The 15,450-nt window shown below is 26.8% G+C and overlaps 5 protein-coding genes across 7 annotated transcripts in view; 4 read left to right on the top strand and 1 right to left on the bottom strand.

The window, feature by feature from the left end:
* The window catches only part of LOC118447378 (succinyl-CoA:acetate/propanoyl-CoA:succinate CoA transferase), a 5,074-nt gene extending 2,385 nt beyond the window's left edge, over positions 1–2,689 (top strand). Inside the window, exons 2-6 of the mRNA XM_035879268.2 lie at positions 962–1,114; positions 1,292–1,531; positions 1,612–2,016; positions 2,107–2,373; positions 2,448–2,689. Of these exons, the coding sequence (XP_035735161.1) occupies positions 962–1,114; positions 1,292–1,531; positions 1,612–2,016; positions 2,107–2,373; positions 2,448–2,632 (1,250 nt within the window). The 3' untranslated portion in view covers positions 2,633–2,689. The remainder of the gene's footprint in view (positions 1–961; positions 1,115–1,291; positions 1,532–1,611; positions 2,017–2,106; positions 2,374–2,447) is intronic.
* Positions 2,690–2,800: 111 nt separating this feature from the next.
* Positions 2,801–5,880, top strand: LOC118447380 (succinyl-CoA:acetate/propanoyl-CoA:succinate CoA transferase). The gene is made up of 7 exons (XM_035879272.2): positions 2,801–3,841; positions 3,969–4,121; positions 4,218–4,457; positions 4,540–4,944; positions 5,023–5,289; positions 5,386–5,620; positions 5,740–5,880. Exons 1-6 carry the CDS (start codon positions 3,688–3,690, stop codon positions 5,574–5,576), a joined length of 1,410 nt encoding a protein of 469 aa, XP_035735165.1. The 5' UTR covers positions 2,801–3,687; the 3' UTR covers positions 5,577–5,620; positions 5,740–5,880.
* Positions 5,881–5,995: 115 nt separating this feature from the next.
* LOC118447379 (TGF-beta-activated kinase 1 and MAP3K7-binding protein 1) lies at positions 5,996–8,257 on the bottom strand. 3 transcript variants are annotated; one of them, XM_035879269.2, is made up of 6 exons: positions 8,005–8,257; positions 7,544–7,781; positions 7,345–7,477; positions 7,015–7,279; positions 6,668–6,924; positions 5,996–6,580 (listed from the first exon to the last, which is right to left on the bottom strand). In XM_035879269.2, exons 1-6 carry the CDS (start codon positions 8,093–8,095, stop codon positions 6,122–6,124), a joined length of 1,443 nt encoding a protein of 480 aa, XP_035735162.1. In that variant the 5' UTR covers positions 8,096–8,257; the 3' UTR covers positions 5,996–6,121. The 3 variants fall into 3 exon arrangements, with proteins under 3 accessions (XP_035735162.1, XP_035735164.1, XP_035735163.1); XM_035879271.2 differs by having other exon boundaries at positions 6,668–6,867; positions 7,039–7,279; XM_035879270.2 differs by having other exon boundaries at positions 7,039–7,279; positions 8,005–8,256.
* A 2,167-nt stretch (positions 8,258–10,424) lies between these two features.
* On the top strand, positions 10,425–11,800 carry LOC118447397 (general odorant-binding protein 56d-like). The gene is made up of 5 exons (XM_035879297.2): positions 10,425–10,583; positions 10,795–10,870; positions 11,186–11,277; positions 11,375–11,480; positions 11,635–11,800. The coding sequence occupies exons 1-5, from the start codon at positions 10,431–10,433 to the stop codon at positions 11,712–11,714; spliced, it is 507 nt and encodes a 168-aa protein (XP_035735190.2). The 5' UTR covers positions 10,425–10,430; the 3' UTR covers positions 11,715–11,800.
* A 521-nt stretch (positions 11,801–12,321) lies between these two features.
* Positions 12,322–15,337, top strand: LOC118447366 (signal recognition particle subunit SRP72-like). The gene is made up of 8 exons (XM_035879241.2): positions 12,322–12,421; positions 12,714–12,831; positions 12,915–13,170; positions 13,254–13,733; positions 13,820–14,182; positions 14,274–14,578; positions 14,672–14,884; positions 14,976–15,337. The coding sequence occupies exons 1-8, from the start codon at positions 12,325–12,327 to the stop codon at positions 15,109–15,111; spliced, it is 1,968 nt and encodes a 655-aa protein (XP_035735134.2). The 5' UTR covers positions 12,322–12,324; the 3' UTR covers positions 15,112–15,337.
* Positions 15,338–15,450: the final 113 nt, after the last annotated feature.

The raw sequence follows: 15,450 nt of genomic DNA, 5'->3' as shown, positions 1-15,450 counted from the left end.
CATAACACGTATCGTATGTAAACATATGTATATATGTATATATATATATATATATGTATGTATTTTGATCATGTCACGATGGCAATGGAGGCTAATAGATGATTCAATGTTTTATAGCATCTACATGTACATATATATCCGTTCAATTGAAAACGATTATATGCTCGTGCAATTTTCTTTTTCTTTCTTTCTTTCTATTTCTTTTTTTTTTTTTTTTTTTTTTTTTTTTTTTTTTTTTTATAAATTATATTCTACATATTTGTACGTTAACAGGCAATAAAAATTAGATAGTTTAGATTTTATGATCGCGGGTATTGTGTTATGTAAGTTTTCTTCATGAATAAATCAAAGACAATGTTAATTAAATATTCGAGTTTTATTTATTCGTATTTCGAATTAAATAAATAAATAAATTAATATATATATATGCATAAATATGTAGTAGAAACTTAAGTATTTGTATTTAAGTATATAGGTATATAAGTATATACATATTTTGATATTTTCAATCTGTGTGTGCGTGTAAAATTGCTATATATAACAATGATCAATTTTAAACGTTCGGTTATTTCGGTTAACGTTAAGAATCGATTATTCATGGTTTATAAAATTTTTTTCCAACAAATTATATTATATTTAAGTAACGTATCAATTTAATATAAGAAAATTTTGTATATATCTATTCTTGTTCTGTAAATTTGCATACTAAGCCTTGACAAATATGCACCTTATATATCTATATCAGTATGGATGAAAACATGCATATGCGATTATCAAAGTAATTTTATTCAAATGTTATTAAAAATGTCGTGATAATGTTTTATTATGTTCACTTAAAATAAACTTATAAATGTTACTTTAAATTTGATATTATATAATATATTTTGTTATCATATTTGTATATTGTTAATGAAATTAATTTGACGTTTAAATGAAATATATTATATTTATTTGTATATAGATCAGATAGTATTTATCCAAGGAGCAGCAGCTACACCAATTGAGTTAATAAGAGCAATGACCGACTATGGAGTGCGGTGTGACGTGAGAAATGTACGTTTATATCATATGCATCTTGAAGGACCCGCACCATTTACTAAACCAGAGAACGCAAGTATGAAGCTGACAGGATCTCATAGTTATTTTTACAAAAATTCATATCAAGTTATTTGACAACTTAGTATTTAAAAACTCATTGAAATATTTGTGAATCGTCATCAGTAAGAAAAGTGTAAGCTAATGTAACAAGATAGCACTTTGATGATCTAAGGAAAACTTCATTTGTACATAGAGCATTTTAGATCCATGAGTTTATTCATTGGTGGCAATGTAAGGAATGCAGTTAATCAGGGTAATGCAGATTGCGTTCCTATATATCTACATGAAATTCCAAAGTTATTTAAGCAGGGATACATAAAACCTAATATTGCTCTAATTCATGTAAGCCCACCTGATTGTCATGGTTATTGTTCTCTTGGAACTAGCATAGACTGTGTGCGCTCTGCTATGAGTAATTCCAAATATATCGTAGGTAAATTTTCAAAATTTTAAATTAATCTTTATTAACGTTACTCCAATAGAAAATTTAAATAATTTTATATTATTTTATAGCATTAGTAAATAAAAATATGCCAAGGACATTTGGGGATGGTATAATACATATCAGTCATATAGATTATGCTGTACACCATGATGTACAATTGCCAATGCATCCCACAAAGAAGCCATCAAAAGAAGAAGAACAAATTGGCAAAAATATTGCTGAAAATTTAGTTTTAGATGGTGCCACGTTACAAATGGGTATTGGTAGCATCCCTGATGCAGTACTATCGAATTTAACTAATCACAAGGATCTAGGTATTCATAGTGAAATGTTCAGTGATGGCGTATTGGAACTTGTAAAAAAAGGATGCATAACAAATAACCAAAAAACTATGCATAAAGGTCGTATAGTAGGATCATTTTGTATTGGAACAGAAAAATTATACGAATTTATGAATGATAATCCTTTTATAGGTATGTTTACAAATTTTTTATTAATCATTTACTTTTTATACATCATTGTCATTATGATTTTATATTAATTAAAAAATATTCCTCTTACAGAAATGTTAATGGTAGATTATGTTAATGATCCCAAAATAGTTGCCAAACAACCTAAAATGACAGCAATTAATTCTTGCATAGAAGTCGATCTTACTGGTCAAATTTCTTCCGATAGTATCGGAACTAGAATGTATTCAGGTTTTGGTGGCCAATTAGACTTTATTAGTGGAGCAGCTATGGCAGATGATAATTGTGGGAAACCAATCATAGCTTTACAATCAATGACTAAAAAGGGTGAAAGCAAAATTTTGCCGGTATTAAAATTAGGCAAGTATTTATAACAAAGTAATAAATGTCATTATATATCATTTATTATTTAACATCGAATAATTTTTTAATAGGTGCTGGTGTAGTTACTAATAGAGCAGTTGTTCGTTATGTTGTAACTGAACAAGGAATCGCAAGTTTGTTCGGAAAGAGTTTACAACAAAGAGCATATGAATTAATTAAAGTAGCACATCCAAGTCATAAAGAAGCTTTAGAAAAAGCTGCGTTTGAACGTTTAAAAGTAATGCCGGCACCATAAATTATGCACGAATTTTACATGGAAAGTTATACATAATATATACATATATATATATATATGTGTGTGTGTATATATATGTATATATATATATATATATATATATATATATATATATACACACATAAACATTTATATACATATAAAATAATTTAACATCATTTATTGTCTCTAATTCTTCTTTTCAATATTTTTTTATTGAACAGAGATAAATATTATAAGAATATTAACGACAAAAGAAATGTACAGCTTTAATCCGCAACAAATTATGACGTCATATTTGTAACACATTGTTTCGCCATTTTATTATACATGTTAAATAATTATTTCAAAATGTGTCCTACAGACAATATTAAATTTAAAAATAAGAAATTTTTTAAACTGGAATTATAGCATTTGAAGCACATTAAATATTTCCATGTAAACATTTTTTATATACAGTTTCTTTAAATATATTAATTGTAATAAATGAAGGAGTCCATCGTATTCGAAAAAAATACATAATGTTAAAAAATTTCACGTTAATGTTATTTCACATATAATTATTTTATAATATTTTTATTGCATCATAAAAAAATCCGCCCTTAAAAGTTTTTGTAAATTATTGATATAAAACACTTTTTTTTTTTTCTCTTTTTAAATCCAAATTCACCGTCGTGGAGTAATCCTTAAGATTTCGTTTTATAAGAAATTAATAATAATAATATTAGAAAACACAAAACGAAAAACAACAAAAAAACAAAAAAGATATCAACTATTATATCGAATTTAATCATAAGATGATCGATATTGAAATTTCATAAGCCTACTATGATGATTAAAGAAAAATCAAACGCCAGTATACGCGATTTTCAAATAGCAATCGTGGAGATGGTAACGGCATAAGTCTCGGTATATTTACGTTTGTCATTGATGGAATTTTAGAGCATGATTTACCTAAATTTATATGTAATTATATGGCATGATCAATTTTGCCAAACAAAATTTATAAAGTCTATATTGACATAATATATTATTCATACTTTATAATTTTTTTTTTATCGTATTCGTAAAAAAAAATGTTACGAAATATTGATTCAACGATTAAAAAATTACGACCAGAAAAACCATTCAATGCCTGTGGTCTAAGACATATACGGGAACCATTTCAACCATTAAAACGTTGTCCAAGATGGGTTTGTGTAGAAGATGCTATAAAAATAATAAATTCAGGTAAACCATAATATTCTTTTCATTGGGCGATATTTAATTTTATTAATGATAAATCATTTTATTTGTTTATATCGAGTTAGACTTTAGCTTTTTAATTTATAAACCCCGATGAATTTTATTATTTCAGAACATTTAGTATTTATACAAGGAGGTGCAGCTACTCCGTTGGAATTAGTAAGAGCTATGACCGAACATGGTGTATGTAATAATTTACGTGGTGTACGATTGATACATATGGCTTTGGAGGGTGATGCACCCTTTGCCAATCCCGAATTTGAAAGTATGATAATTAATAAAAGAAAATTATTATCACGATGATATATCATTTATTATATTTACGTTCAAATTTAATAAACATCATTCTATTTATTTTAAGAACATTTTAGATCAATTAGTTTTTACATTGGCGCAAACGTTAGAGATGCCGTTAATGAGGGTAGAGCAGATTGTATTCCATTATTTTTACACGAAGCACCAAAACTATTTTACGAGCAAAGAATTGTACCTGATGTTGCTTTGATACACGTTAGCGCACCAGATCCACGTGGATTTTGTTCACTTGGCGTTAGCGTGGATTGTACACGCGCTGCTGTTTGTACAGCCAAAGTCATAATTGGTTGGTAGTTCAAATGATATTTATTACTTTTTATTATTTTAAGATTATAATTTTATAAAGAATATTCATTTGATTTTTACAGCACAAGTCAATGAACATATGCCAAGATCATTTGGCGATACTGTTATACATTCTAGTCACATCGATTGGGCAGTCAAATATGATTGTCCATTACCTTGTATAGCAAGTACTCAGCCTAACGAAATCGAATTAGAAATTGGTAAATTCATAGCGCACAGATTGGTAGATGATGGTGCAACTTTACAACTTGGTATAGGAAACATTCCAGATTCTGTATTATGCGCTTTGGTCAATCATAAAGATATTGGTATACATTCCGAAATAATCGGTGATACAATAGTGGATCTTGTTGAAAGAGGGATAATAACAAATAAGAATAAGCTCAAACATAGAGGACGTTTAGTTGGTTCTTTAGGAATTGGTACTAAAAGATTTTACGATTTTTTGCATAACAATCCTTTTGTTGGTAAGTTAAAATCTAATTACTTTGGATTTTAAGATAAGTAAACGATCATCTTTAATATGTACAATTTTTCTTTAACAGAAATGCTGGCGATTAATTACGTCAATGATCCACGTATTATATCTATGCAGCCAAAAATGACTGCCATTAATTCTTGCATTGAAATGGACATTACTGGACAAGTATGCTCTGATAGTTTGGGATGTAAAATGTATTCTGGTTTTGGTGGTCAACTTGATTTTATAAGAGGTGCAGCAATAAGCCAAGATGGTAAAGGTAAAGCTATTATAGCATTCCCATCTATTACAAGCAAAGGAGAAAGCAAAATACAAGCAGTATTAAAACTTGGTAAGCTTTAATAAAGATTACAATATCATTTTTAATCTAAAGGAATCTGAGTAAATAATAATTAGAATAAATGAAAAATATAAAATTAATTTATAGGTGCTGGAGTCGTTACTACAAGAGCACATGTACATTACGTTGTAACGGAACATGGTATTGCTCAATTATTTGGTAAAACGTTACGTCAAAGAGCTAATGCATTGATTCAGATAGCACATCCTGATCATAGGGAATGTCTTGAAAAGGCCGCATTTGAAAGATTAAAAACTATGCCAACTAAATATCTGTGAAAGAATATGTTTTTTGAATTAAATTGTCAGATATATTTATTCAAGTAATGACAAAATTTTTTCCATAAATATTTATATAAATATATTTCTAAATAAGTAAAATAATATTTTAAATGGTAAAATAACATTATTTTTGGTTTTCTTTTTTCTTCTTTTTTTCCAGATCATGCTCAAAATCATGTTATACCAGACTGTATATGTCTACTTGCTGTTACAACGAATGCAAACGATTTCTTTTCAAAATTAACAGCTTCCAATATTATTTTTTTTACCATTAATTATTATAAATCTATATAAATGTGATCAATCACTAGTGCAAATGGAATAAATAATAAAATAAATAAGTTAGCGATACTTATACGAAAATTCCTGTATTTCATTTATGGTACATTTTATAAAGAAAAAAAGGAAAGAGAAAAAAATTAAAATAAAATAAAATGAACACAGAAAAAAAAAAATATACGGCAAGCAATATACAAAGCTATTATTAGTAATATATATATATATATATAAGATAATTGTATTCGAGTTTATTTATTATAATACTAAAAATTTATTCCTTCTGGCAAAGTTCCCTCTTTTCTTCTTTTTTCTACATTTTCAAAATATTCCGAAAAATTAACGTAAGACTTTATTCTTGCATTTCTATCTGTTGGCCTTCCACTAGACGAAGTTACATCGGATGCAGTTGATGTTTCACTCGTTGATATATCAAAATTTGTTTCCATAACAACGGAACTTGTATTTGAACAATCGTCGTTATCCGTTAATGTACTTATCGGTGCAGTTTGAACTATTGGATTAAATCTGACCGCTTGACCCGTTGGACTCTTTAAAGCATGTGGTAGAGGAAAATTAAAATTTCGTACAAGAAGTGTAATGTCATCTCGTTTTCCGGTAGTTAAAGTACTTTGCGAGTTACTCATATTAACGTCATGATGAATTCTTACAATCTTATCAACTACAGCTTGAGCAACACCCGTCAATGTTGATTGAATGCGAAACTAAAATTAATAATGATTTTATCATATTCAATATATATAAAAACAATCTTCTAAGATGTTATAATATAAATTTCTAATTTTAAATACCTGTTCAACAGCCATAAGAGCCAATTCTTTATTTACTTGATCAGTCCCTGTTGCTTCTTCCAATGATTTATAAAGACCACGAGACATTAATAATAAAAATCTACAGGAATCATCTAACTCTATTCCACCATGAATTTCTGGTTCTGCTATAATAGGTTCTGCTTTGGCAGATCCTAATTCTTCAAATTCTCTATATCCACCTTTAACAAGATAATTTCCAAGACAACGTGTATTTTCTTGATTTCCAAGGTGAGAACCTTAAATATCATTGACAGCTCTTAATAATTTTTCTGAAACAGATTTGTTATAGTATGTATAAAAAAAATATATAATTTTTACATACGTGCCTCCTGTATTTATAATGAACGCACCTTGTCTAATAGAATCTGTATCTAAACCTAGATGAGATAATCGTAGAAGTTCATCTTCGTTACGTAAATCATGATCGACGCTTAATTGAATAACTCTTAATACTTGATTATCATCTGTTTTACACAATAAAGCTCTACTATCTCCAACATTTGCAACATATAATCTTCCACCATATACAAGTGCAACTACAGCACTTGTTCCAGCTGATAATTCACAATTTAATGAATTTAACTTGTCGACCTATTAATAAATAAATTACATATATCAATCTATATGAGAATATTATATTTAATAAGATCACTAACCAAATGAGGAAATTTTTGATAAGTTTCATAAGAATTCAATCCATCAGGAATATCAAATTGTAAACTAGTACGTTCGGCTAATAAATCACCTATTGAATCCAAATATCCACGTTCTACTGATATAAATGCTTGTCTGAAATATAATATGAATTAATAAAAAATACTTATATTCTTCAAGTTATTAGATTTTAATATTTACCTAAGAACTTCCTTTACTTCCTCATCTGTAGATTTGCCAGCTAATTGTCCAAGTAAAATCTCTGCTGCCATTCGTTGCATAGCAAAATTAGCAGCTTTTGTCCCTTCATGACCATCGAATACACCATAGAGGAAAGTAGTATCATCATATTTACAATGAAAGCTACGATCTTCAAATGGATGTTCCTCTTGGCGATATCCATCTTCACGATAAATTTGATTTGTAGAAAATCCTACGCCTAAATGATAATATTATTTTATTTTATATCTTAATATTATTTTATACATAACTCAATTGAACATATAACATATAAACATAATATTTATTATTGTATGTCAAATGAATAATTAGAATATACTAATCCTATTAATACACATGTATTTTAATTGAATAAAAACTCAATTAACAATGTTAATTGAAATATAAACAAGTAACAAAGTAAAAAATTTTTAAATACATACCAGATTGTTTACAAACAGGTAAATCATCTGTCCAGTTGTATTGAGTATCTTGGAATGGCATTATGTTTATGCACTTTGCCCTTGATGGCATTTTATAAAATTTCACTTTATGACGAAATACGTATAATGAAATAAATTTAAAAATATGTTAAATATAAAAAATTTATTATCGCATTATACGAGGACATAACGAAGCTCTGAAATTTTAAAAAATAATATACATTTTTTTTTATCAACTTTCCACAAAACTTATTTGAGAAAATTAAGTTTACTTTTTTCATAAGATAATTTCATATTATCTACTGTGGATAACTGTGATTATTCAGATACTTTCTATTTCTTAATATAGAGTACGCTAGTGAACTGTTACTAATGAGTATTATCATCAGCAAAATAAGTATATATATATATATATATATATACGTATATCATGTATATATATGATGGAACATATATACATGTGCTCTTGACATTGACATTGTATACTTTTTTTTATCATTTAAATGTTTTCTTCGGAAATCAGTAAAAAAAAATCTATTTTATATAATTCTATAATATTGTAAAAACTTTTAAATTTTAAATTGAAAAAAAAATGATTACAAATAGAATATGATCAGTTCATTATTTTCTTTAATAAATACCTTTTTTTTTTTATAAAAGATTGATTTCAAAGTCCGTCAATAATGAAAATTGTAAAAGCAATTAAGTTCTAATTAAATACATAAGATAATTCAATTCACCTTATATATCTATTTATGAAGGAAATATCAGATAAACGATTATAGTGAACAATTTTTCTCTAATAAAATCGTTTAATTATCGACTTATTTGCAAACTAAACAAGCCATCTTTAATTAATTAATTCTTCATTTCCATATATAATTAATACACGTTTCCTCATTACAGTAGTTAATGTTTAATTTAAAAAAAAATAGCAAGACAAAATTTAGTTAAAAGTTATGTTATTGATCTACATTTTTTTTATTTTTTTTTATTTTTTAAATTAAAAATTAAAATTACATTACGATTCGATTGTTTCAACATTGTAATTGTTAAAACACTTATATCAATGTTTTATTTTATAATGATTCGAGAGATAAACTTTGAGAAAATTAATATAATAAAATATTACAACGAATATATGTAAATAGAATAATAAATAACAAATATATTTTTATTATGCCATAAGATTATTATGTAAAAAATATTTAACCATTTTTTAAATCAATAATAACTACATTGTATTATATCAAATAAATCATAGAAAGAAGAATCAAGAATATTAAGAAGAATATTAAGAAGAACCAATTTAATGATATTCAAACATTGATTTGTTGTTTTCAAGGTAAGCATGATATAACAGCCTTTTACCAATAATGTATTCAATAAATACGAAATATTATTATTATCGGCAATATAATACTATTATGAAATTCTTTATTCGTGAACGACATGGATCCAATTTAAAGAATTATTGAATATTTAAAATTATATTTTTAATAATCCTCATTGATTTTATAATGATCATTAATGATAAATGAAAAACTCTTTTATGCTATTTTTTCTTATGAAATCATAGATTTCTTTTTATAAAACCATTTATAGAAACGATTCATTCTGCCAATAATAAATAAATAATTATATTCGTAATCAGTGGCATATTTGACCTTAAAAGAGAATACCAACAGACGTTAGAAATTTTTTTATCTCTACGTTGATTAAAACATATCATTTACGTTATAATATATATGTTTCATGTTTTCAACTGTTCATATGAATAATGATAATGAGAATAAAAAATATACACTGATCAAATTCGATTGTAGTCGCAAATATGAATAATAATAATAATAATAATAATAATAATAATAGTAATAATAATAATAATAATAATAATAATGATAATAATAATAATAAAATAAATAGAAAATAAATATTTATATATGTATCGTACATCAGAAATATTCAATGAAATTTATTATTATAATGTAATATAAATTTATGTTATCTCGTACGATAAATAAAAGGAGGAGGAGACCTTGGCTTTAAAGGAACCGTTTTCGTCGTTTGCGAATAAATCCGTCATTGTAATTACCTTACGAAGAATATAATAAGAAGTATTAATTATATTCACATTATTCGATATGAAGAATGATAGAAATAATGATGGCAATATATGAAAATAAAAACGAGAATATGGTAAGATAGTCTTTCTTTTTTCTTTTTTTCATTTCTTTTTTTCTTCTTCTTTTTTTTTTTCTTTTTGGAAAAATAAGATATTCGAAAGATAATTCGTCAGAAGATATTTTTTCTTTCTTTCTTTCTTTCTTTATTTCTTTCTTTCTTTATTTCTTTCTTTCTTTATTTCTTTCTTTCTTTTTCAGATACATCCCCACTAAAGGCTTCAGGAAGGCAGCGCGTATTCGATGATTATAGGATTTATGATCGAGCTCTTTAGTATAAAAAGAGAAGAGAAGATTCGACGATCGTTCAGTAAACTTCCCGACCTCGGTCTCGAGAAAAGCATCAATATGAAGTTCATCGTTGCTTTCATATTTGCTCTCATCGTTGGAACTTTGGTAAGATAATTTTTTTTTTTTTTTTTTTTTTTTTTTTTTTTTTTTTTTTTTTTTCATTCTTATATTTCATACTTTCTTAGATACAACTCTCTTTTGATAATTCAAAATGATTATGAAAATTACGATTCTTTTTCTTCATCTTTATCTACTTTTTACTTCATACATGTTGACGAACATCTTTGATATTACATTATTCTATAATATTTTGTAGGGATTAGACGATCAACAAAAGGCTAAACTTAAGGAATATAAGGAATCTTGTATAACAGAATCTGGCGTTGATCCTGGTAATCAAATAAGATTTGATTATTATTTTACGAAATTAAAATAATCCAAGTCTAAATTATCGATTATTTTCTGACTAATATAAAACATTTTTTTTTTGTTTTTTTTTTTCGTATAACTTAATTGAATTTTCTCTATAACTTAATTTTCTTTCTAAATCTCTCAGGAAATTATATATATATATATAATCCAACTTTTTTAATCGAATAATTTTACATTATATACATATGTAAAATAACAAATAAAATACGTTCGTTATAAATAAAATAATATATATATAAAAAATTAAAATTTTCTTTTATTAAAACGTTTTATAGCTATCGTAGAAAATGCAAAGAATGGCAATGTCTCTGAGGGCGATGAAAAATTATCCTGCTTTGCTGCTTGTTTTGTAAAAAAATTGGGCATTGTAAGTATATTCTTAAATAGAAAAAGAAAAAAAATAATAAAAAATAGTAAAAAAGAAAGAAAGAAAATTGTTAAAAATTTGATATTTTTCGTAATAGTTCAATTCGGAAGGTAATATTAACGAAGAAGTTTTAAGAAGTCGATTATACGATAGTCTTCCAGAAGACAAAGTTGAAGAAATCTTTCAAAAATGTAAAAACATAAGTAAGTATTTATATTAATAATTAAATTGTAAACTATCGATATATATATATATATTTCATATTTAATGTTCATACCATTTTATTTTTCTATTTTATCGTTTCGATATATCAATAGTGTTGATATATCAATAGTTAATGACATTATAATTTTGCAGATGGCGACACTTTATGCCAAAAGGGAGGTAACCTGATGAAGTGTTTCTTAGATAATAAGAAATTGGCATTATTGCATTAAATTTAAAATGAGAAAGATCAATCATATTAATACAATCGTCGAGCTTATAAAAGTGAATAATTAAATGAATTCAAATGATAAAATTATGATATGAGTATCTTTTTGAATTTTTTTTACAAATAAAGCTATAATTCTACCATAAAAAAAAAAAAAAAAAAAAAAAAAAAACTCTATATTTTGTTTTTTGCTTTGTTTTGAAATCCCTGTTTCTAAGGACGCCCCCTTCCTTAGATTTCATCTTAATCAAACATTGAACTCCGTGTATCTCTCAATTGAAATTCGTATGTGTATATGAAAAAAAAATTTTTCTTGAGTATGTAGGCATAATGCATGTATGTGCTACATAATCAAAGTCAATACCAACACGTTTTGATATGATAAACGAAATAAATTTATGTGTTACTATATAAATGTTTATTTAATAATTAAAATACTATTCTCTGTAATCATCTCTTTTATATATATATATATATATATATATAAATTATTAAAAGGTTATCGAGGAATGTAAAATTATTTAATATTCTCGAAAAATCATATTCTTATTCTTTATTCTATCCAATCCTATTCATTGTAAGTTACACGTTGTCGCATTTGTTAGGTAGCCAATATGACTTCGAAGGATAATATTTCTGCTTTATACGCGGAATTAAATAAATTAGGGCAAAATGGAGAATATGAAAGAGCATTGAAAACTGCTAATAGAAGTACGTACATATCAAATTATCGCATGTCTCTAGAAATGTATAAATATAAACTTATATACTACAATATTTTATAATTAAACAAAACATAACCTATGTTTTCTCTTTCGGGGACATTTATGACACATGTTATTAATAAAATACTTTATTCAGCAATTTATTATCAGAGTTTCTTTTAAAGTAAATATTTTCTTTTATATATATATATAAATTATTAAAAGGTTATCGAGGAATTTAAATCGTTTTATAATCTTATCCTCTCTCTCTCTCTCTATCTCTTTTTTTTTTATCTTAGTTCTAGGCATTACGCAAGATGAGGAAGCTGCATTTCATTGTAAAGTAATCTGTTATATCCAATTGTCAAAATTTAATGAAGGATTGCAATTGATAACAAAAAATCAAAAATTGGCGATGTATGACAATTACTTATAATTATATTTAATATTTTTACATACATAGAAAAAAATTATTTATAAATGTTATACCTCTTTTTTAGAAATCTTGACTTTGAGAAAGCTTATTGTCTCTATCGTTTAAATCAGGTAGCAGAAGCTTTGAAGGTAGTCGAGGGTATACAAAATCCTTCTTTAAAAGTAAAAGAATTGAAAGCACAAATATTATATCGACTTGAAAAATACGAGGAATGTTTCACCATTTACAGAGATATTATAAAAAATTCAGACGATGAATATGCAGACGAGAGAGAAACTAATTTAGCTGCAGTTCTTGTGAATTTGACAATTGAAAATTCAGTGAGTTTTGGATGTATATTATTTATGGAAATATTCATTGCTATTATTCAATTGATTCAATGTTCTTTAATTTAATTTTTCAGTCTATGGAACTTCCATCATTGCAAGAGGATACTTATGAGTTAATATATAATGCAGCTTGTCAATTGATTGCGCTTGGAAATTTAAATGATAAGAGTATGTTGGTAGAAGCAGAAAAGAAACTGAAAGCAGCAGAAAAAATGTGTAAGGAAGGTTTAGAAGAGGATGGAGCCACAGAAGAAGAAATAGAAAATGAACTTGGGATTATAAGAGTACAACTAGGATGTTGCTTGCAACTCCTGGGACGTGAGAAAGAAGCTCAAACTTTATACACAGCTGCTTTGAAATCAAAACCAAATGACATTGCGTTAGTCGCCGTAGCAAGCAATAATCTCGTTTGTTTGAACAAAGATCAAAACGTGTTTGATAGTAAGAAAAGAATGAAAAGTGCCACGCACGAAAGTTTGGAGCATAAGTTGACTTCAAGGCAAAGAAGAACTATAGCATACAATCAATGTTTATTAGCCTTATATACCGATCAGGTAATAGAGATAATTAACAAGTAGTTTTAGTGGACATATACTTTAGTTATGTTTCTATATATTATGAATTAATTTCTGACTTATAGGGAGAACAATGTCAACAATTGTGTAATAAACTTGCAAAAGATTATCCAGCTTTGGCAGCAGATGCTATGTTTGTAAAAGCTATTCAACTTAGCAAGGATGGTAAATCTCAAGATGCAGCTAAATTATTATTGGAGTATGCAACTGCTGAAAAGGAATTGCAGATGAAACTAGTTGCAGTTCAACTTCTTTTGAGTCATACCGAAAGAAAAGAGGCCATTAACATACTCGAGAATTTGTCAGAATCTGATAGATCGTTGCCTGGCGTAGTTAGTGCGCTGGTTACTCTTCATATGGCAGACAATAATAGGGATAGAGCGTCAGCTGCATTGAAAAATGCAGTAAATTATTATAAAAAACATAAGGTATAAAGTTTGTAGAAAACTAGATATTAATTACGTAAGTGCTTGTTTGATATATAAATTGTTACAAAAAAGAATTGATTTTCTTTTTTAGGCAACCACAACAAATTTAGGCGATTTATGGCGACAAGCTGCTGACTTTTATCTACGTGGTGGAGAAATTCAGGTTGCTGCAGATATATTGCAGGAATTAGTAGACTCGTCTCCATCCGATACGAAAACTCTGGCACAATTAGTAGTGGCCTATGTACAATTTTGTCCTGCGAAAGCTCACCTTTTGTACAAAAGGTTACCACCGCTACACGATCTCGCAGAAACGATAAATGTCGACGCATTAGAAAGTAGCAATTGGGTTATTGGTACAAAAGTTGTCCGAAAGAAAGTAGAACCTTCTCCTGGGTTAGTAATTTTTAATTACATCGTCTGTCGTTGATTCATCTTACAAAGTAAATAGTATAACCCGTATATCAAATATTCATTTTCTACGTATAGTAAACCAATTGTGGACCAGACATTAAAAAAACGTAAAACTCGCAAACGTAAAGGAAAATTACCGAAGAATTACGATCCAAATGTTCCTCCCGATCCTGAGAGATGGTTACCAAGGCACGAACGTAGTAATTTCAGAAAGAAGCGAGATAGAAGAAATCGAGATGTAGCAATGAAGGGTACGCAAGGTGTGGCAACTGGTGCAAGTGATCTATAGTACGTAAATAATTATTTATGAGTTGAAATTTTTTTGATAGAATATAATTAAGAACGTCCATCTAATATTTGATTATATTACGTTTTGTAGTGATATTACAAAAATGCCTGTCAATACCAAGCCTTCCCCTAATCCTCGACATAATACTACCGTGGAAGTATCTGGACCGCGTCAACAACAACGTAAAGTTCAGCAAAAGAAAAAAAAAAAAGGTGGCAAATGGTAAATAATCAACGTACGCAACCGTTGTATATATATATATATAAATACAATGAATGTTCAATACAGACTTATTTCACGGAAATAATAAGAAAAAAACAAAAACTACCATTTACCTTTGGTGATCATCATGTTCGTGTAAACATTTTTTATACGATATATATGTGTATATATATTTATGTTTATATATATATTTCATATATATCGTATGTATATACGAGTAATATTTATAATGAGTATGCATATATATGTATAGAATTAAAATATAATTGCGTGCGAATATCCCTTTTTTATATATAAATCATTAAAAAATTATTCAACGATTTATAATTATTTAATATTTTCG

This window comes from Vespa mandarinia, chromosome 20 (assembly GCF_050613455.1).
Source record: "Vespa mandarinia isolate Hongniang chromosome 20, ASM5061345v1, whole genome shotgun sequence".
Classification (NCBI taxonomy): Eukaryota; Metazoa; Arthropoda; class Insecta; order Hymenoptera; family Vespidae; genus Vespa; species Vespa mandarinia.
Note: the sequence above shows the minus strand (reverse complement) of the source record. Positions and strands in the feature narration are given on the sequence as shown.